The 22,768-nt window shown below is 41.3% G+C and overlaps 1 protein-coding gene across 4 annotated transcripts in view; it reads left to right on the forward strand.

The window, feature by feature from the left end:
* The first annotated feature begins 506 nt into the window (after positions 1-506).
* The window catches only part of LOC118441367 (uncharacterized), a 29,462-nt gene continuing 7,200 nt past the window's right edge, over positions 507-22,768 (forward strand). The window contains exons 1-6 of one of the 4 annotated variants that reach the window (XM_085660198.1): positions 507-823; positions 9,358-9,663; positions 9,906-10,124; positions 11,442-11,659; positions 15,799-15,949; positions 16,018-16,135. In XM_085660198.1, coding sequence (XP_085516324.1) covers positions 712-823; positions 9,358-9,663; positions 9,906-10,124; positions 11,442-11,659; positions 15,799-15,949; positions 16,018-16,034 — 1,023 coding nt within the window. In that variant the 5' untranslated portion in view covers positions 507-711 and the 3' untranslated portion in view covers positions 16,035-16,135. Of the gene's footprint in view, positions 824-2,899; positions 3,556-8,341; positions 9,276-9,357; positions 9,664-9,905; positions 10,125-11,441; positions 11,660-15,798; positions 15,950-16,017; positions 16,136-22,768 lie in introns of those variants that run through there. The other 3 variants (XM_035865659.2, XM_035865661.2, XM_035865662.2) reach the window with 3 other exon arrangements.

Here is a 22,768-nt window from a genome sequence, read left to right on the forward strand (position 1 = left end):
TCCTATTAGTAAGGGATCCACACGGACGAGCATACTTTTATCGTCTACCTCGCGTGAAACGACTCACTTATTGTAGAAGCGACGCAACGCAACGCAACGAAGATTATCGCAAATCTTTGATTTAGTCCGTTAAAGAGCTCAAAGCGTCATGTGAAAAACACCGATCGTTTACCGATAATTTACGTAACGTTAGATTAGAACGTTTTAAAGGTTAGCACCGAATGTTCTTTTTTTCTTTCGTAAGGAGCCTCCATTTAGAGCTAATTTTATGCCATTGATTTTGTTCGATTCCAATAAATCTTTTTCTAAGAAAAGCAATAAGGGCCTTTGACAAATCCCGATCGGACGTATAAGCACTTCTTTTCATCGAACGATAACGATGCGGCAGCACCAACCAACCTGGTAAGTTTTGATAAGTGAAACTTGCGTAATCATTCACGAACGTTGTCGTCGCCGTTGTCGTCAACGATGAAGTATAAGCGAGGCCAGCAGGTAGGTAAGTGCACCTGCAGTGCTTCTATAACTACACACATATGGATCGCGTAACCTCGATGTAAAGTAACCTCGAAGAAGGAGGTGAAAAAGGAAGAAGAAGGAGAGAAGGAGGACAGGAAGAAGGAGAGAAGAAGAAGAAGAAGAAGAAGAAGAAGAAGAAGAAGAAGAAGAAGAAGGAGAAGAAGAAGAAAGAAGCCAGATGAAACGAGTTAGACCATGAGCAATACTGGACGGCTGGAAGAGGGCAAGAAAAAGAGCTCAGCTATACGCGAGTATTGTTCGCACAGCTGTTTCACCCAGTTTTCCAACAGCTCGTCCCATTGCGATGGTAATTTCGTCGGTGTATTGTATTGTGTCGGCTACGTCCGAGTGTGTAGCTACTGCTTCTGGCGTGTATATCTTCGTCGAGCGAATAACGATCACGACTTTTCTTACGAGGCCGTACAAATAATACCATTAGCTAATTTTCAATGGCAAAATCAATGATCGATGATCGGTGTAAAAAAATCTTTTGTAAATATATATACCAGTGTTCAATCGATGTCAAGCGAAGTATAGATCGAGTAACGTACCGAGACGTTAATTCGAATGAAATTCGATAATAGGACCAACTCGATAGGACCAATTCGATAATATGCACCATTCGAATAGGTGGACCGTTGATCGTTCGTACGTAAGCGAACAATTAAATACTTATCTACCTGGTGGTATTATAATAAATGGACTGCTTATATACTTCGTAAGTGTTGGTATTAGATATAGGCGAGAAGATATATACGAGAGGAGCTCGATCGAAGGAAGGTGGGATCTAAATCTAAAACTAGGCGGTCCGGTAACGGGGAGGCGGCCTTGTCTCTGCGGTTCTTTCGCTGTGCGTTGCGGCGCCGACGCACTCCTACTTGGTCTCTCCTACTTCTCGCGCCGCCGCGCCGCACCGAATCAAATCTGCTCGCGGATCTAGAATGCGCGCGCACTCTCGGAGACTCTCTAAAGCCTCGTGCTCGTGCTCATTGGCCTGGTGGGCCGATCAGCTTCGCGAGATGAAATGTATTCAAGATGGATGCGCGAATTCTCCGATAGATCCGCCACAAGTTCTTTCCAATTTTTGTCTTTTTCTTATTTCTTCTTTTTTTTTTTTTTTTCTTTTTTGTCTCTTTTCTTCGTCAACCATTTTATCAACCTACGCTATAGAGATGCATTCGCCAAATTTACGAATGTTATTTAGGAATCGAACAGTCGATGGAACAATTCAATCGTTTCGTCCAAAGAAATAACCGTAGAGCGTTATTAAGTAATAAGCAAGACGAAACCGACAACCGTTTGCCCGCGATGATCGGCTTTTACCAGCGGCGTTCACGATTTCGATCTCCCTAACCGTCCGGAGATATCTCTCTTCGACATAATATCGTCGATTGAGAGCTCAAGATGAATCTCGATGAGTCGACGATCTCGAGAAGTGCTTGCTTCCGTCGCTACGTTATTTTTGAAACGTAATTGAACGGTCATTGCATACCGTCTCGAATCAATCAATACCTACCAAGAAGCGATTAACGCAAACGACAGAGCAGATTAATCATCAAGATTACGTTCATCTTTCAACCGCCTCTTTAGAAACGAAATCAATTTCTCTTGCGAGTCTCGAAGAAAAGTAAAAGAGTAAAATGAATAATCTCTAAGGTCAATATCCTAAATCACGTTAAATTTACCTTCGACAAATTTGATATTTCTAATCTCTTATTTCTTTCTCATGATATTCGCTAAAGAGTGAGAGTACATAATTTATAGATAGGTGTATGTATTATCGAAAGAACGGCCGACAAACAAAAGTATTAACTATTATTTAGACGTTCTTCGACGATGTTGAAACGACTCGATGTTGTAGGAAAAAAAAATATTTTAAATTAAGACAAATACAAATATATCCCCACCCTTTCTTGGAAGTAGAACTCTTAGAAAAAAAAGAAATTAGAATGATCTAGCGGAATCTTTTCGATCCATCGAATGAGCAGCTTCTTTCCTGGCACGAACGCTGAGAAAATGATCCTGTGTAGGCGATGATACGTTTTCTCTCTCTCTCTCTCTCCCTCTCTCTCTCTCTCTCTCTCTCTCTCTTCGCACGAGTTTAGGGAGACTCATTTAATCGCACACGACTGAAACGTTGATGCATCCACACAGAAACATTTTCTGCCCCTCTACTACAAGTCTCGTCCCGTTGAGAAGCTCGTAGTGGAGTGGTGGGCGTGGTCTTTGAATAACTCGTGTAGCATTCGCTTATATGTCTACGTATCTATATGTGTACACACGCATGAAGGCACGCACGGGCGCGCAGGTGAGAAGAGAGAAACCCGACCAGGTAAGGGGAAGCTACCGGCGCGGTGGGCCGACAACACGGCGCGCACGCCACTACGCGAGACCGTTCGTACCCTCCGCGACTACACCGGGGTCAGTCAGGGTCCTGCTCTTAGCCAGGACACTCCAAGACCTTGCGCACGCGGACGACACCGGGTGGCGAGTAAAGGAAAAAGAAAGGGGGAGAGAGAGAGAGAGAGAGAGAGAGAGAGAGAGAGAGAGAGAGAGAGAGAGAGAGAGAGGAAGAAATTGAAAGAAAATTTGGCATTTTTTCATTAAAAATTTTTACATCTTTCTCTCGCTTTCTTTGCCGCACCTTTAGCGACATAGTAAAGCGACACTCGATGGTATAATAATTTTGGTGTTTATTCGCTATACCTTTTCGACTTGGTTCGTCGAATCAATCCCGATCGACCGGACAAATTTGCCCGACCTGAGTCAACCACGTGGTAACACTCTATAGAATCTCGCTTCTCTCCGGAAGAAAGGATCGCAAAGAATAAAGGATATTCGATAAAGTCTGCTCTTACACGCTCATTGGAAACACAGTATCTACGAGTTTTCTGAGAGAGTGCGAGCTAAAAGTTGGACGAACGTTCAACGTTTATACATGAGTGGAGAGAAATAGCCCTGATCCCGTTGCCGCTGCCGCTGCCGTTGCCGTTGCCGTTGCCGTTGTCGTTGAGATTGCGATTAGGAACGTGATGTGTGGTGAGTAATGAACGTCTATGAGCGATAATGCAGTTCAAATGAATAATAATGAAACAGCTAGTGAAGAAATGATAGTGGTTCAAATGTCGTGGTTACATTTAAATCTTTGCACATTAAGTAAAGAACGATATTAAGGTTTCAGTATGAAAATAAATTTCTTTCTGATTATGATGCGTACTCTAAATGAGATTTTTTTCTAAACTTCTTCATCGTAAATTTGTCACTTGTTTAGATAAAAAAAAAGGGAAAGGAAAAAAAGAAATAATGATATCGAGTTATCTTTCGTAGGGAACAAAGCACGACGCTGTAAGAGAATATTAAAAAAAAAAAAAAAAAGAAAATACTATGTAAAGAAAAACCCGACTTTTTCAAGAGTCACGTGATAGGCAATAATTATTGTGATAATTATCGAATAAAATTATATGTACGTTTGGAAAGCAAGTCATCGCCAATTGGTAATACTTAGCATAGCTCGCTTTCGTATATATTCTTATAGCTTGGATATGATAAAGAATATTCGGATTATGCGACAAGATAGATTTGTTCGAAAAATTCATTCCTTCGAAGGTATCGTACGTATCGTTTCATTGTGCCGTTGGTTTCTGCTTTCTCGATATCTCGATTCTTCCGTGTACTCGTAACTTCACCGAAGAGTTATCCTAAAATCGAAAAACGATCGAAAACACTTGAGTACACACATTTCGGGCTATTAACGACGTCGCAATGTCAATACGTTCCTATCAATCGCAGTCGATTCATGATTATTTCGAGATTTTCATGAATATTCATTGGACAGATAACGCAATCGTTTCGTTATTACCATTTATCGAGGACGTTTCCGTTTTTTTTTTTTTTTTTTTTTTTTTTCACTCGGAGCCACACGTCGCTTTTGTCGATTTTTTAACAGCGATACATTCTCTTTCAACCAGATTTTTGTTCCAAGTTTAATTTTTTTTTTCCCCCTTTTTTCCAAGCGTATCGAACTCGTGCCAATCACGATGAGTTTAATTAAGAAAGTGCACACGTACCTAAGTATGGGACGGGCTAGCTAGCTACGTAAGTGCGCGGTACATTCTTTGATTCACATCTTTGTTTTTTCTCTCGCTATTGGTCAAGTATCAAGTACTTGTTAGAACTATCACGGATTCTCTATTAGCCGTTAATCGACGATTTCGAAATATTCAATATGGAACGAACACAGTTTTCTCTCTTTCTCTCTTCGAGCGAGACTTTATCGCGTTTGTATTGTACATTATGCAAGAGCAAAAAACGTCGGAAGGTTGTAGCGTGCGACAGAATGAATGATAATAACAATTATAATAAGTTACATTAAAATTTTCAATGGTTCATGAACGATGAAATCCGCTCGTATGATATCTCTGTAGGTACTTACCTGTGTTATATACTTTTCGCGCCAGCAACGTCGCAATGGGCAAAGTGTATGTGTTTTTAATCTCATAAATAATTAGCATATCCGGTAATAACAATGCAAGAGTTGTATTAATTAAACACTTTATCTATGCAAACCAATCGACGACTCGTAATTGCCATTTTATCGGGCTATGTTTTATGCAAGAATGTTACGCGCAAATCTTTACAGATTTATTCGACGTGATGATATTGAATTGCGATTAGAATTAATTTTCGAATGAAATTGAACGAATAAAAGGGCCGAGAAGACGATTGTTATCGTGGAAACCTTGAAAGTCTTATTATTTTTCTTCTCGATCATGCTCGATCATTTACAACTATGCAGATACTGATGTGTTTGATCAGTTGTTACAATTTTTCCGACGTAGTAATTATTTGTAAACCGTAATTGAGTTATATATAAACACTTGTAACATGCTCAGTCGGCGGATTAATAATTGCGATTGCGTAAATATCGCATTGGATGTCGTATGACAGCGACGATGATAATCGTTGCCATAACACTCTCGCAAAACAGATATTATCGCAAGGTAGTAACACTCGTCGCGAGTCTTATGATAATTAGTGAAACAGGGCTTGCAAAAAATAACAAAGGAAATCTTCCAAATGTGAAAAGATCGAATTCAAACAAATTACGCAGATCGCGAATAATCGGGAAGATAAGAAAGAAATTCAAATATATATATATATATATATATATATATATATATATATATATATACATACATGTATGAAAAATTTGAATCACGATGGGGTCAATACAAGTATCTTTTCAAGCCAGTTGTTTGGAACGAGGTTAAAGAATCTTTTTAAGGAGATTATATACATACATATATATGTATGTATGTTGTATGTATGTATGTATGTATGCATGTATGTATATCCGTTGAATTGACGATAATTAAATTCATCCTTGTTGATAGGAGAAGTCGTTCGACAATGTCCAGAAAAGGAATATATATTCTGATATTTCGAGCGTTATCTTTCTTTCATTGTTCACGCCCCTCTTACATTGGAGAATCTTCAAGAAGAGACAGCCAAAAGACAACTCTTTACGACGTTTCGCTATCAGACCGTTCTAAACGACGCGACGCGACGTAATCACAGAGAATTGACTAGTTGAATATTTTAGTCTAATTAGTCCTTGAAATTGACCACGTACATTCTTGCCTTCGCCTTTCTTCTTCGCTTACCTAAATACTTACGAACATAAATACTTAGAAATAATTGAACAAAAAGGGAAAGTGCATTGGTACATAAATCTTTTTTATTCGTATATAAAATGCGACAATATCTTTGGAACTATCTTTGTTATTCGACTCGCGTTATATAATACTTAAGCATACATACGTATGCAAGTACATGTATATATATATATATATATACTCTCCTTTTTTCAAATTTGAAACTTCATTCGATTAGAAATCGCGAAGCACATAAAAGCGTCGAACGAACGTTATTGTCTCCGTTAAACGAGTAACTCGGTTTGAACGTGAGCACGCTCACGATACCTATCATCTCGAACGTCAGTATTTTAAATATATTCCGGAATCACATGAAACGTCATAGATCTCGTCTTGCACGCGAGAGTTTCCCGTCGGTACCCGTTAATCATAAAAATCGTTTATTACGGACGATTCGCCTAGTTTTATTTATAAAAACGATGAACATACGAGCAAGTTCCTGTGCAGAGATAGAGAATAATGAAAATTCTCGAGATCGCTTTTTTTTTACATAGTTACGATCACGACGCAACCCTAGGAGAACTCGAGAGTTGTCGTCCGCACGGACGCCTGTCCGCCCGCACGCATGCACGCACGCACGCATGCACCCACGCACGCACGCACGCACGCACGCACGCACGCACGCACGCACGTGAAATGTATGTATTCACTTGCTTTTATTACGCTCTCTCACTCGTCGAGCAATCACGCCTGGTCGACCCAAGATTAGAATCTCGTCTCCCGACGAGTCAGCCAGGACGATACAGGATGTGCACGCACACCATGCGACATATATAATTCATTTCGCTCTTTGGCCGATATAGCGAGTACTTACGTGTCGCCTTGTTTTCGACCGACTGTGCCAATGGGGTAGATACGCGAGAACCGTTGACGCATCGAGCAACGTTTAAATACCATACTTTTCTCGTTTAATCGCCGTCATCCGATTTATGCTAAATACATATTCTACCAGTTTGATATCTTCTAGGAGAAAACAATATATTCGCTCGTTCGTCTTTCTTTCAAATGGAAAATATTTATAAGGACTGCGTACAATATTAAACACACGAGACATATTTTTTAAACTCTCCTTAATTGTCGTCGATCATAAATAGTCAAATTCGCATTTTTTTTTACGACGAGTGTTTACGGGATAAATAATCCCACCTGTCGCCAAGTTGGTCTTATTATTCTGATTTTTCCTAGCAGAAAAAATAATAGTTTTACTAAAATTCAGAGACAACTTTTTGAGATTGACGCAAGACTCTTAGATTTAAAAAATGTTAACCGGCATTGTCAGGGCAAAAGCGTTTGAAAATGATGGCAAACTGAAGAACGCATGGTGTAAGATTTTGACTTCAGTAGACTTCGGTAGTGTAAAAAGAAGAGAAGAGTAGAGAAGAGAAAAGAAGAAGAAAAGAATTAGCGACGCGCGAGCTCTTACGTGCGTAGATATTTTTTATATCATTATAAAGTAAACCATTCGTCGTATATCTCTTATGAATCTTTTTCTTAGATTCGAAAAGATGCCCCAAACTCCATCTAACTAACTCCATCTAATTAACCCTTCCGACGTACAACATTATCCTTTGGAGAAAAGATATCGATCGATTTATATCGTAGTATCAATGACGGGTCTTATATCGCTTCCCAAGAACGAAGGAACTTGCATGGTGGCCGAGGGAAAGCTCCGAGAGGACTCGTTCTCGGATGGCGACGCGACGAGCGTTCGTACACATTGAATTACAACTTTAAATTGGGATTGGATTAACAACGAACGTGGTGTATCGTAAATCTGAGCGCGCAGCCGATTTTTCCTCTTGCTCATATAGGTCGGCCGAATTCCAATAGAGCGGCCGGAGGATCCCTCGTGAGAGTGGATTATGTTAAAAGCTCGCCTAAACGTCTCTCGCATCGAGACGATAAAATAGTATAATAATATTTTCGCGATTGCTCCGATATATCGAAATAATTTATATATATATATATATATATATATATATATATATATATATGTGTGTGTATGTATTATTATATCGGTAGGGCGCCGCTGCCGAGGAGTACGTTTAAGCGGACCCGACAAGTATCTTCCCTCGTTCACTTTCCGAGCGCCACTTTCTCTTGGCTCCCTCTCCGTTTCGCTGACACTTCTTCCTCGAGAAGATATTCGAATTATCGATAATTACTACCGTTCCAGATATTACCGAACTTGAATTTTTCGGGTTGCGCGGAATTAACGATCGCACGCGTGTACGTGCGTACGTACATCTACTTGGCAGGGCTCGTGTCATCGTACATATCCAATACCGGTTTTCGAACGTTCGACTATCATTAACCGGCTCGGGTATCGAGCAACGCGTTTCGGTGCTTCTTCCCAGAGAAGATAGCCCAGTTTGATTGTCTTCCGTCAATTTATCATGCGTGACGTCACGCATTCGCTTCTACCCGCTTCTTTGGTCAATGTATCTTATCTACCGCTCGTCGTAAGTCAGAGGGATAAGTATTGGCTCGATTTCAAGGGAAAAATAATATTGAAAAAAAATTGCCAATTGTAATCAAGTAGCAAGTAACAAGTATATAGGTAAATATCTTGTTAATATCAAAGTTGATCGCCACGAAGAGGCGATCTTCGGTCTAAAGAAAGAGCTCTGCTCGTTTTCCAGTCGCTATTGCACATTTTATATCGTTTTAATTAGTTTTTCCATAGGAAAAAGCGTTAAAATCGCTCCTTTTCCTATCTCTAGGCAGTAAATGTGGCTCATGCGCGAGCCATTATAAAAGCTGCGTGAATGGCGGACATTACCGCAAGTATAAAAGAGTAGTAAAAGTAGTAAAAATGGTCGAAGGTTGAGGAATCATAGAGATCATCGGCAATGAGGTAGAGGTAAAATAAATGCGAGCACGATCGCATAATACGAAACAACTCGATAGATCATCCTCGTTCGTCGCATGCAATTATATAATAGATAAGTACTTGTAGGAATATCGACCGAAATTACAGTTTGCGATAAAAAACACTACGGACGGTTTAAAGAGGTAATATTAATTGCAGGCCAGCTTTGCCAGGTAATCGTCTTTTAAGGAGAGAAGTGAAAAATTTGGATTTTCATTTTAGCAGAAAATTGATCGCATTCATGTGAAATTTCAGAAGCGGTACCGCGAACTTGGCACATGAAACCGGAACTTCACAGCGATCCTGTAGGAGTTCCGGTGGGAGCTCTATCACCCCCGGCCACCCTATCGCCTCCCAGTAGCCCCAATGTGACGTTACCACCCTCTCCTTGGAGCCCAGGCGCTCCGGGCAGTAGCGCGAGCAGCGTTGCCTCTACGAATCTTCCCTCTAGCTTCTGCGTACCTGTTCCGGATCGTTTCAGCGCCTTTACTCTCGTGTCCGGATATGGTTCGGATCTACGACTACAAAATTTACCCCATGCCGCGAACGTAGCTGCGCGAGGTAAGAACCCCTTTTCTCTCTCTCTCTCTCTCTCTCTCTCTCTCTCTCTCTCTCTCTCTCCCTCTCCCTCTCCCTCTCCCTCTCCCTCTCCCTCCCTCTCCCTCCCTCTCCCTCCCTCTCCTTCTCCCTCCGTTTTCTTTTTCCACGAGTAGATCGGTTTATAAAGTAATAAGAGATTTTTCGGACTATGACATGTTAGTTACTGAACATTTCTCACGATTTAGAGGATATTTTTATTTTAGAGATGCGTTGCGGTCTGATGTACAGCGGTTACGCGACGTCCGGGAGCACTTGGTGGGCCCGAAACGTAGGCTTTCTGTTGCCGCATTCCCTTCTACCGCCGTTAAGAATTCCAGCTCAGCAGACGACACCGGTCGCCAATTGTTCGCCCATCCATCCGGAACCTCTTAGCCCGGTCAAACCCGGTTCGCCAAGATGCGCCGCGGAAAAAGCTGCAATCGGTGAGAGACTACAATTCATTCTATTATTTGCCAATTGTTTATTGATTATTCGTTTGCCTTTTCAACAAATATTATATATACCAGTGCCAACTGATGTTTCCATAATAATTCGTAATCATAAATTTCGTAATGTATGTTTTTCTTTTTCTGTTTTTCCTTTTCGTTTGAAATTTTGTTACGGCCGTTTCAAATAGGAATAATTAAGAGTTTTGACGTCACGACGAACTATCGTTCAACCTATCGTCGCGTGATTACGAGGAATCGGATAACGAGACGATATATAGTAGGACAATACCGTAACAAACGTAAGCTCGTAAATGGCGACGAATGGTCGTACACGATTGGCAAAAGAGGCTAAAACAAAGGCTAATCGCACAGCTGCTACCGTTAAAAGCGTCATTTTTCATCGAACGCATTTAAGTAGGTACATAGACGAGGTTCTTACAAGTCACCAATTATTTTCGATAATGCTCTTCAAGCTGACGAAGCGTTATTACGCTTTATGTTAGGTCGCTAAACGGTCTCACTCGAGCCAGTTTTATCGCATAAAAAATAGAATACTTCTTTTTGCTATTACAGCCAAGTCAACATTTCGGCAGAATTCAATCTTGTCGAACTACAAGTACCTTCACGAATCAGGCTAATTAAATTCTTTTGCGTTCTTTCTCTTTGCTCTCTCCCTCTCTCTCTCTCTCTCTCTCTCTCTCTCTCTCTCTCTCTCTCTCTCACTCTCTATCTCTCTCTATCTATCTATCTATCTATCTATTCATCTATCTATCTATTTTGATTCATTCATAGTAGAATCCATACAATTTCGATAGCACATTTCGGTGGCGATCGTTTTGAAAATTCTTGAAGAAAACGCGCCTGACGTAGCAACGTGTTTACAGTGTCTCTGCGAAAAATAGCAAATAATTAAGTATCCAACTCGATAAGAATAAACGACCGATACTCTCTTACTACTTTTTCCTTATACGTAAATACGAAGAAGAGGAAATGCGATGCGAAGCACGGCAAATTTTGCGCTTGTTGGTGACTCGTTAAGGACGATACTCTTTGGTAAAAGATTGCACTATCACGTAAACTCGTATACGCGTAGTAATCAAGTAATAATTCTATTTTTACTAACGAATGCGCGCTCTTTTTGGTAACGATTTTAAACATTTAAGTTACGGAGAGAGAGAGAGAGAGAGAGAGAGAGAGAGAGAGAGAGAGAGAGAGAGGGAGGGAGGGAGGGAGGGAAGATTTGGATACTCGCGGTATGCTAATCGTAACGTTAAGGTTACGTCTAATCTCAATTTTCATCACGTGTTTTAGAGGAAGAAGTACCTCTGAATCTTAGCACAAAACCAAACGACGTCTCATCGAATATCACCAGAAAAAATGAAATCTGGTCACCTGGATCAGTTTGCGAAAGAGAGGCCAGAGAAACGAAAGCACCGTCTTCTAGAAATCCTTTGGCGACTTCTATAATCAACAGGCAAATTCATCATTCACCCCTCACTCCACCATCGTCGTCCGAAAGAAGCTTTCAGGTAATTAACCGTTTTCTCTTTTTATGCCTTTTTTTATGTAACAAAAGAAAAGCTCATTAAACCAATTACTAAATAAGTATAGACTAAAAAGCTACAAATGTACGTGACTCAAATATGTGGATTACTTTTCAAAGTCACATCTCGATTAGAAAGGGATACACTTTGAGGTATATTGTTGTAGACGATTATGAGGACAAACAGGGTTTGATTTTCGAAATGTCCTAACTTTTTCCGGATCGAACGACATGAACGTCGTAGTCGCTGAGAAGAGCAAATCGTCGAACGGCAAAGATCGGCGATAGGCCTTCGAGGAAGTCGAGTGGTATCGGTCCTGGAAATCTCGAAGTTACCTTCCACGACACAAGCGCGCGCGCACGCGTATACACGCACAAAGAGACGCGCGTTCTCTCTCTCTCTCTCTCTCTCTCTCTCTCTCTTCCCTCTTCCTCTGTAGCGAATGTGCACCTTTAGGTGGCTCGTGCGTGGGTTTACCGTACGAAGTCGATTTTACGAGCTCGACCGGGGCACTTTTATCGGCGCGCTCTTCTTTCGCGCGAACATAAAAAGTAACTTGGATTTCCATCCGACGCGGCACATGATTCTCCGCGAGAGCAACTGCGGAACTCGACGATCAAAGATCCAAGACCTTCGGCGTAGCATTACATATGTATGTACGAGTGTAACCGCTCTCTCTCTCTCTCTCTCTCTCTCTCTCTCTCTCTCTCTCTCTCTCTCTCCGTCGATCTTCCACGTCGAGCGTTCTCCGCAAAAAAATAAAGACTTCCCGTCGCAACGCCGATTTGCCGAGGTTAATCGCCGTACCTGATGCTTTTTACGGTCAATTTGCGAAGCCGCGCGAATAAATTTTCTCCCGTGCGCGTGAGCTCCCTTCTGTCAAAGGCATCTTTCCAAGTGGGCACAAAACGTGTCCTATAATCGATCACTTTTGCACGAAAATGAAAAATTAATTGCAATGCAAGAACAAAAACGTCTACACTAACGGTGATTATGTACTTTTTAACAGTTTTTAAGATAAACACAGGCAAATCTATGATTAACGAGAAAATAGGAAGAAGAAAATTACCAAAATTCTCCTTCCTTCCGTCCTCTATTTCTCTTTCTCATCTTATTCGAAATCCGCGATTTCGTTTGTGGCGAAAGAAGAAACTACGTGTCTTTGATTACGCCGATTTCAGGAGTCACGCGATCTGAAATTCCTGCGAAAGTATATAAGTACCCCCCCAGGAGTCGGTGCCGAGTAAACGGGTCAAATGTTTTGACGTGTAAGTACGTCGTACGTATATAGATATATACATATATATATATATATATATATATATATATATATATATATACATACGTAGGAACGTACGTATCGGTGATCGGCAAGAGGCTACGTCGTAATTACGCACGATTCGATGTGAGCTCACGAACTCTCTCGACAGTGGTTTTACGTCCGACGCGTAACTGTAATGCGGACATATTAGGATATGCGGGCCAGACGCGTCACGTTGTTTTTATTTCGGAGGACTGATTTTACTTTTCCAAACTCGACCCGTGTGATGGCCTTTCCCGATCAACCGGGTTCGCGAACGAAACGCGACCTCGCTTATCGCTTGACAAAAGGGTGCTGTTTCCGAATAAACTCATTTGCCGCTCTTCATCGTATGGAAATTGGATTAAGAAAATTGTTAACTCTGCGGAACAAAAGATCGAAGTCGAAATTGAAAGAGAGACCACATTAGTCCACGTATCCTACGAAGAAGGGATAAAAAATGAAAGAAAAAGAAATGAAATTAAAATCGAAATTCCAGACGAAAGAGGTATCGATGTCAATCGTTGGCGAAAGTCTCGATCAAATAGTAGCAACAACAGCAGAGCACCAGCAACGACAGCAGCAGCAGCAGCAGCAGCAGCAGCAGCAGCAGCATCTCGTAACGCTCGCGGACGTCTCCCTTTTGTCTCGAAGCGCCACCGGAAGTGAACACTTTCGTGTCGTGTGACTACAATGGCGTGCTCCACTCCCTACCCGCTTTCATTCCCACAATCCATCGCTTCCTTTGCGACTCTTGAACGAAGTGCCGCGGTGCTTATTAACGATCTCCCTTACCTCCTTCGTCCTTCCTCCTTTCTCACTCTTTCTCTCTCTCTCTCTCTCTCCCTCTCCCTCTCCCTCTCCCTCTCCCTCTCCCTCTCCCTCTCCCTCTCCCTCTCTCTCTAATCCTGTTCCCCTCTCCCCGCTAGCTTTGCCGCTGATCTACAAACGGGACGTTTCTCCTCTCCGCGGTGTCGCAATGGAGTATTTATTTCCTTCCTTTTCTTCCGAAAGAAGAAAAAAACAGTCCAACCGTTATCGATACCGTACGCTTTTCCGTTATCATTCCACATTGTAATTGCTATTGTTTTGCGATTACGATTGAAAGGAGAAAATCAAAAGAAAGTTAATGTGAACGTTAATAATCTTTAAGAAATCGACAAAGACAACAAAAAAGTTGTCAATGATTTGTGATTATTACGGAGAAGCAAATGGATATTGTAATAAATCGGAAAGCGATTCGGGGATTTGTAGGATAGAAACAATGGCTTTTAAAGGACGTGAATAGCAAAGACGAGACTCGGATGTTTTTTTTCATCGAACTTGGCTTTATCGACTTTTTCTTTTACATTTCGTGTTTCTTTCCTTTTCTTTCTTTTCTTTTTATTTTTTCTTTTCATTTACTACCTTTCGCCGAGACACACATATGAGAAAGCAACGATCGAGATCGGGGCATCCCCCTGCCTCCGGCCCCTTTCACGAGTCATTTCACGTTCGACAACGCTCCCGTCCCACGGGAACAGGCGAGAGAACGGGTTTTGGTGTTTCACTCGAGCATTATCCGACGATGAAGGAAAGGAATCGCGTCCAAGCGGGAAGAATGTATTTGATCGCGGTGGGCGATCAAAAGGGGCTGAACCAATGACGCGGCTTTACTGGGAAACGTAAACGCGGTTAACGTTCGATAGATATCGGAGCGAAATATCGGATGTTTCGGAAGTTGAATTTTTAAAAGGGCAATCCATAAATTCGTTTTTTTTCGTCGAGCATTGAATGGAAAAAAAATGAAATAAAGCTTGTAGAAAAAGGAGAATTTGGAAACGCAAAAGGATACGCACGCGCATACAGAAGTTATATTTCAAGTTGGTTACGATCACGTACGATTCCATCCAGCCACTCACAAACCTACATATACCTAGTCACTTACATATATTGTCCGGAAAGAGACACGCGTGTTGCGCGTAGCATTGTGACGACTGGCGCCTTCGCTACAATGAGTCGAGGAAGATAAAATGAACACACAGGTGCGTCGGACGTCCCGGCGTGGCGCGGCCGATCCTCTAGAAGGTGCCTCCTTCCTTCTCTTTCTCTTCTTCCCTTCTTGTACTCGATCGTTTTATATTTTACAATCTCAAAAGTTTTTACTTACGTTTACTCTATCGCGTTTACTCTACTGCAAGTTCGTTCGTCCCATCTTTTTTTTTTTTTTTTTTCTTTTTACCGAAGGAACGAATACACCGGGAGAAGCGGGAAGGAGCAAAAGTGAAAGAGAAGGAAGATTTGACGAAATTAACATAATTAATGTAAGCTTTATTCTTCGAGCAAGACGTATAAACGTGCATACGCATATGCAGATACATACGTGTAAATAAAACTGGGTTTCTCTATATATGCAAAAAAATGGATTTGTCGGATATCCGACAAGTGGCAATGAAGGAAATAGAGTACAAAGAGAACGGAAATTCATTCTGTCCGGACACTTAATTTCTTCTTGAATTGAAATAAGAACAATAAGGGGATGGAATCGACAAAAGTATAATTGCATGGTTATTTCGGCACGCAAATGTTCCCGTTCTCTCTGGCTTAATAAGTAAGCCGAGTCACAAGTGTCAAAGGCACCTGTCCCAGTTATGCAAAGCCATAGATTTTTCTATTAATCCCTTTTAGGAAATAATACCTATTTCCGTTTATAAATAATAATTGATATATGTAGAAGATTATGGTTATGAGAGTGTGTAAAAATGAAGAAGAGAAAAAGAAAAGTTTTACGTCACACTTTTAGAATCGAGTATTAACCCGAGAAACCACGAAATCCTTGTTACAGTGCAAACAATGCGGGAAGGCATTCAAACGGTCGAGCACGCTCAGCACTCACCTTCTAATTCACTCCGACACGAGACCCTACCCCTGTCAATATTGCGGCAAGAGGTTTCATCAAAAATCGGACATGAAGAAACACACATATATTCACACCGGTGAGTATTCTATATACCGATGCGTGTGCATCCGCATATAGAAGCTAGTAAATTGATTAACGTTCCAGAGTGGTTCGAGAAATGAATGAAAATCAACATTCCATTTATATTACGAATAAATAATGAAGGTGCATAATATGGACGATTACGCATTAACGTTATAGAGGAAAACTTATCTACCGATAAGAGTCACGGATAATTTTTCAATTAATATACATCAAAGACGGAAAGCTTTTTCTATCGTAGGATAAAAACATTGCGAAAGCTTGCCACTTTGTTCGATGCATATTTACTTGCTTGTGCATACAGGCGCGCGGCGAACACACGAGCGCGCACACAGACACATAAACGCACACGCACACATCGTATTTAATAATTCCAACAAGTTCGTAACAAGAGAAAAGCGACAAGGCAAACTATTCTCCGTTCTTGGTTACCGTTCGAGTTCGATCGCACGAGCTTCTCCATTTTCGCTCTTTTTATCGCTCCATTGTTTTCGGGATATCCAAAGTACCCAGCGCGTCGTAGACACGAGCCCAACGACAAAGTTCAAGACGATCGAGTCGCTAGAGCGGTTTACGAATTATTTACGAAGCCCGCTTGTTGCCACTATGTTACATTATTCAGAGTGTTCCTATTGTTGCCGTACGTTCGACGAAATGTTTCAACATAAGTTCGTGCGTTTCACGACCCTAAGGAAGAAATGAGAAAAAGGATACTCTTTATCGTTTATTTTCCAATATTACCGGAGTAGATATAATTCCGTAGTCTTTATAGGACTAATTTTTAGTCCTCTTCCTTTTTATGCGTTACGTTCGTCTCGATTAATGATTCGATTGAAAAAAGTAACGCTTTTAATCGATCCGCGCGCAAATTATATAAAAACGTAAACGAATCACAAACGAATGAAAGATTGTCCTTTAATTGTTATTATTAATTGGAATTAAAAAAAAATTTGTGAATTTCGTTTTGATAAAAGATCCGGCGAAAGAGTGAAAGGAGCCTCGCTTTGTACCGCGTCGCATCGCACCGCAACGAATAGTGAAATGATCCGTTTCGTGCGCGTTATCGCGCAAATGGAATTGGGTAGACGGTGAGCCGCGTGCGTTTACTCGGCCGACCATTGCAGCCCGAATAAAAGGAAAAAGGGGTAAAAGGGAAAAGGAAAAAGAGAGGAAGAGGAGGAAGAAGAAACATTGGGCATTTGCGTTCGGCGTCGTTACGCCGTTACGTCGTTTCGTACGTTAACGCCGAAACGAAGGAGCGAATACATCGTTAGCCGTCGCGTTCGCCGTCAAGCGCGAGAGTACATTACCATTGTACTTCTAGTCTCTCTCGTTGGCGGATCCACGTTGCGAATCCACGCATACGACGTATAATAGCAAGTACGTAATGTCGAGTATGTAAAGTCGATAGTTGTTCTCTTTATATGGAAAGTGGGATGATCCAACCCTGTGACTGCGACCCTTTTTATACATTTCCCATCTTCTTTTCTTTCCCATTAGACTTCCTAATTTCTTTCTAACGAGACTTTTCATATTACCATAGTCTCTCGAGTATGACCCCAGACTTGGACGGTAAGCGAGGTAGAACGCGTCGTTGTTTAATCATTTATTAATGCTCGATTACGCATTATATTTCTATATATCGCATTAGGGATACGTATGTAGGCTTAAGAAACTTTTTGATGCTACATTCCATGTAGCATCGCCAACGAGCGATACTACATGGAATGTAGTATCGTTGACGAGTGCGAGGAACGAGTATCGATGTACATAATTGGACGTTTAAATTCGCGATCGTCGCATCGTAGCCCGCGTGTCCGCAGCATGGCCTCCTTTACGTTTGTCGTAGCACGTGAACGAATCACGCACGGAACGTGCGTTGTTGTCGATGGGTCGGCGGGTCGATACTTTTTTAATGAAAAAAAAAAAAAGAACCCCCTATGAAAAAATATGAAGAAGAAAAGAAAATAAGAGAAAGGAAAGTATCAGCATCGAACGTACAAAAAAATCTCTCTAAGGCAAAAAAAAAAGTGATACGAGAATCGCGACTCGTATCTAATCAAAGAATGATCCCTTATGCCACGAGCTGTCCCCTCCGAAGGATATTACTAGGTACTAGCGTAAGCGTAAACGCCTATGGTTAAAAACCGCAACCACGGTAACGCCGTTAATTCAAACGGTCTGCTACTTTCCTGCCAACAGGAGTTGGCACTTCCGACGTACTCCTTCGACGTCGTACTATTAGATTTGTATCTTTTGAATAACGTTTAAGCTTCCGTGATATATCGGGCCATAATTTCTACTTAATCCACTTAATTCGAACGGATAAAGTAACGGAGCATCGCCGACGTAGCACGCAACTAACTATCATTGGATAGGAGAATACACGGTAACGCCAAAGTATCCCCCATTTTTAGAAACTTAAAATTCCTTATCTTATACGAGATAATGCAGAATAACACGATTCATATTCATATTGAATCGTAACGACGACACTCCTTTTTTCCTTTACTTAATAATAATAATGGGACATCGATCGTCGTTACGATCGTGTACAAGCTATACAAGCGTAACAGGGTTCCCGAAATCTCTTCCTTCCGGGAACGAGCTAGGAAGGAAGTTTGATGTCGCGCGGCCAGAGGATAACGCGTCTACTAACTTCCTGTGCGCGCGGGAAGAGAGGGAAAAGCTAGGTATATAATATATCGTAGGTATCGTAACGCGCGTAAAGGCACAGGGAGGATCGCGCGTGTGTCATGCATCGCGCGGTATCCTAATAACGGTTATATACGAATCGGACACATGTCCTTATTGATGCTAGTATGACGTCCGATGTCTGAGACGTCCGCTCAACAGCTGACGCGACCCAAACGAAACTCCCATGAGATTCGTCCATGTCGTTTCGATTCGGCAAACCTTTTGTTTATTTATCGAACGGTCGCGCAATGGAATCTTCGATAATTTGCTTCCTCATTATCGCCTTCTCTTTCGAAATATGTAAAAAATAAGGTCGATTATCGTTTAACGTGTCGATTTAATCAGCTGCGCGAATAATACATTTTCTCCTGAGAGAAGAACGAACGGGAAGGAGCGCTTGTACGATGAGAAACGGTCTGTTTGCCGCGCACTAAGTGAGTTTCCGGCACGACACGCGCCACCGTAGCACGAGCCACGAGGGGAAATAAGGTGGTGTTGCGTGCTAATTACTAATAGGTGGGGAGGACCCCTCGTCCTTTGCTTTCATCGTTTCCGCGCGGGAACGTTTCTAACCGGTAAAGTAGCTAAATGCGAGAGGACGGACGATTAATGCCGAGCTTAATTCTATTTTCACGCGATCTCTAACCGATCCAAAGTCCTCTCTCAGCAAACGCAAATAGCGAAGAATAATGGCGATCTAAATGAAACGATGGAGAACGAATTGAACGGATCGTGGCTCTTATCTATTCTTATACTATTCCAATCGAAGGAAGGTGATGATCGCTATTGTTTATTATCGATCGCTATTGTTTATTATTACATAGACCTATTGTGATATTGTAATATTGCGACACGCAATCTCGTCTTGTAAATTTTATTCTAACGTTCCTAACGTTCGTCTAAGGTGTCTCGGCCAATAAATGCTCCTAAAACTAAAAATGCGGGTAATTAACGGGCCTACATGCGTACATGTATATCTACGTGTATACATAACCGAGTATGTAAGTAAGTGTTGCGTTATGTACGAGTACAATACGTTACGGTACGTTATGATTTACGTTCCATATGATTTACATAACTATCGTTTTGATAAAACTTTGAAAATGCGCGTATCCAATGTTTTCTATCCTTAGTTCTTTCTTACTCTTAATACCTGTCGTTTCTTTTTAAAAAAATTTTTAAACGTTTACGACGATACCGACGTATCGTTCGTACGAGCGGAAAAATATTCCTTCCTTCGTAATGCATATGCCATACGTACGAACGATGTGCGAACGATAATTACATTGATATCGTCGTCGTATGGCAACGCGTACATTCTAACCGTACAAGGTCTATCCTCGATTCAAATATCGATCAAAGTATGTATATTTTAAGGACAAGAAAATTCGAAAGATATCTTGTTTTGAAATTAATTCGTTTATCGTTCCCGCCAAGAGATCGCGATTCGTTCAATTTTCTTCATTTCTACGAATAATTTATTAACACGTTTCGTCACATTCGCTCACATTCATATTCATATTCATTTTATTAACGTAAATACTTGTTCTTTTCTTCGTTCCGCCTAGAAGATTACGTTTTTTCTTTTGTCCATCATATTCTCCTCTACGTTCCCATTTCCGATCGCTATGCTACGAAATAAAGAAAAAAAAAAAGAAGATCGAGCAGAGAAGAAGAAGAAGAAGAAGAAAAAGAAGGAAACACGAGGGAATCGATTTCTTTTCCTTTTTTTTTTTCTTTTCTTTTTCATACACCCCTTTCCACTGCTATCCGTCATTTTAAAACAACCATCAACCGAGCGAACGAACGATGGCTTTTCTTTCTTTCCGACATAAAAAGCGGGCACCGATAAATCAAAGCTTTTGTGCAACTTCATAAAATACCAAGTATATTTTTCGTATCGCGTAAAAGTTAATGCCAGAATAGATCCTCTTTATATTCCCGGACAATCGCTATATTCGCTAACCGATACGGCCACTTTTATATGCACTTCGTTCGATAGACTCGACGTAGCAAGAGAGTCCTAAGGGACGAACCCTCCGTGGAGAAGAATGGCGTGATAATAACCCCTCGAGGTTTTGCGCTGTGTAATTGCAATTCTTTCCGAGGCGGTATATTGTTTTCAGCGCATCCATTCGTAGACACTCCGCGGAGTTTTCCCTCCCTTGCAAGACCGTCCTCTATAAATAATTCTCGTGGAATACGTGACAGGCTGGTACGATCTATGCTGAAAAATAGAAATGATATCTACGAGCTGTCGAGCGAGTACCTTCGCTACTGTGGTATGAAAAATGAATTGCAACGAACGTCCACAAAACCGTTAATCCTTCGCATTTTAATCCTGAATTGTCGCTAAAATCTGATCACGAATCGATCGCACGTGATTGTCATTTTCGACATTACAGTTGTAATATTTTAGCGACGATCAAATAGAAACGTTCCTATATATAACGTTCCTTTGGCGAAATATAGAATTATGGGTAATATTATTCGTACGGAAGTGCGCAAAACGTACAATTTTCCCCGAGAAACCATATGATTCGAGATAAAACCTCGTCTTAAGTAAATTCCAGGAATGTCTCGATGATCGGTGCACGATGCATTCGTCGTATTATGAAGTTACTTTTGCGTACAACATGACATTTTTGCGGCCATTGCGAACGATCAATAATGGATCGTCATGTACGAGCGATCGCTCACCGATCTTTGTCGGTCGGAAATTGATATCCCTTCTGCGAGCTATTTTCTCTTTTCTTTTCTTTTCTTTCTTTCTTCCTTTTTTTCTTCTGCTTCCTCTTCTTAAAAATTCCTCCGCGAAGTATAAGCGGGACTAAGTAACTGTTCGCGATCGTGCCTAAACAATGAACGTAACCATCGATGGAATATATATATATGTATATATATATATATGTATATATATATATGTATATATATATATATATATATATATATGTATATATATATATATATATATCCGCGTTCTTTATCTACTGCAATTTCGAGGAATTACGTTAGCCAACGTATTCGACGATTTGGATTAATAATAAATTTCACAAATGTGCACGATCGAGAATGACATATCTATATATTTTTCCTCGCAAAGTGGAAGAAATGAAAAAGAAAAAGAGGAGAAAAGAAAAGTAAGTGAAAAGGGGTGTACATTTCCGGAAAATAGTTTGATCGAATGAGCGCGCGCATTAATGTTCCATTACGTTGTCACGCTAGCCTGTCAAATAATTCTCGTTAGAGAACCGAACGAGAACGTCTCAAGAAACAATTATCGTGTATATCGGCACGTTCCCGTCCTCATTTTCTCTTATTGAAAATCTGCAAAAGTATAAACGAGCAATGAGAATGATTGGTAGCATAAATTCTGTTACGGTAACAATAATTATTTTACTATCGAATATGCATAGGAGGCGCGTATAAATACGAGCAAGATAAATGATGAGAAACTTTGGAGGTGCGGTGTAAACGCGATCATTATCGGGAACGATGCATCAAAGGGACAGGACGTATTACGATATTAAAGATTCTCGTCTCATATCTGAAAATAGGTAGAAGAAGGTAGGGAAGGCAAGTCACACTAGGCACGATCGATTTTTACTATCGCGAGAGATCCCTATTTCCCGTAAAACAAAAAAGTCGCATCGTCTTTTCTAAGCGATCTCTATCGAGCAATAACCGGACAAGGCGGATCGATTTGCCGACTCTCTTTCACCATCGTCGTTGATACGACACATCGCGTTATTACATCAAGTTCGTTAGGCGAGTTTTGCATAATTAAGCGAGTACCACCCCCGACGGTCATCCCAGTTCGTTTCCTCTCGCTCGCTCTCGCTTCTCGCATCGCCGCTTCTCGCATGCTCCGAGGAATAGGCGCGAACTCGCGCGCACAGACTCACGCACGCACAGACACACACACGCCCAGAGGCGTACACGCGCGTGGTCGCAGATACGATTCTACCTCTCCTATCATTAAAATCGGCCGCCACCAAGTGAACGCTTCGGTCGGTAAATATTTAAGTCGGTCGGTAAGGGGCTGGTAATGAGAGTCGGGACGGATCGATAGATATACCGGTTCGCGCGTACGTATGCGCGCGTCTTCTTCGCTGAC

Source organism: Vespa mandarinia, chromosome 11, assembly GCF_050613455.1.
Source record: "Vespa mandarinia isolate Hongniang chromosome 11, ASM5061345v1, whole genome shotgun sequence".
Lineage (NCBI taxonomy): Eukaryota > Metazoa > Arthropoda > Insecta > Hymenoptera > Vespidae > Vespa > Vespa mandarinia.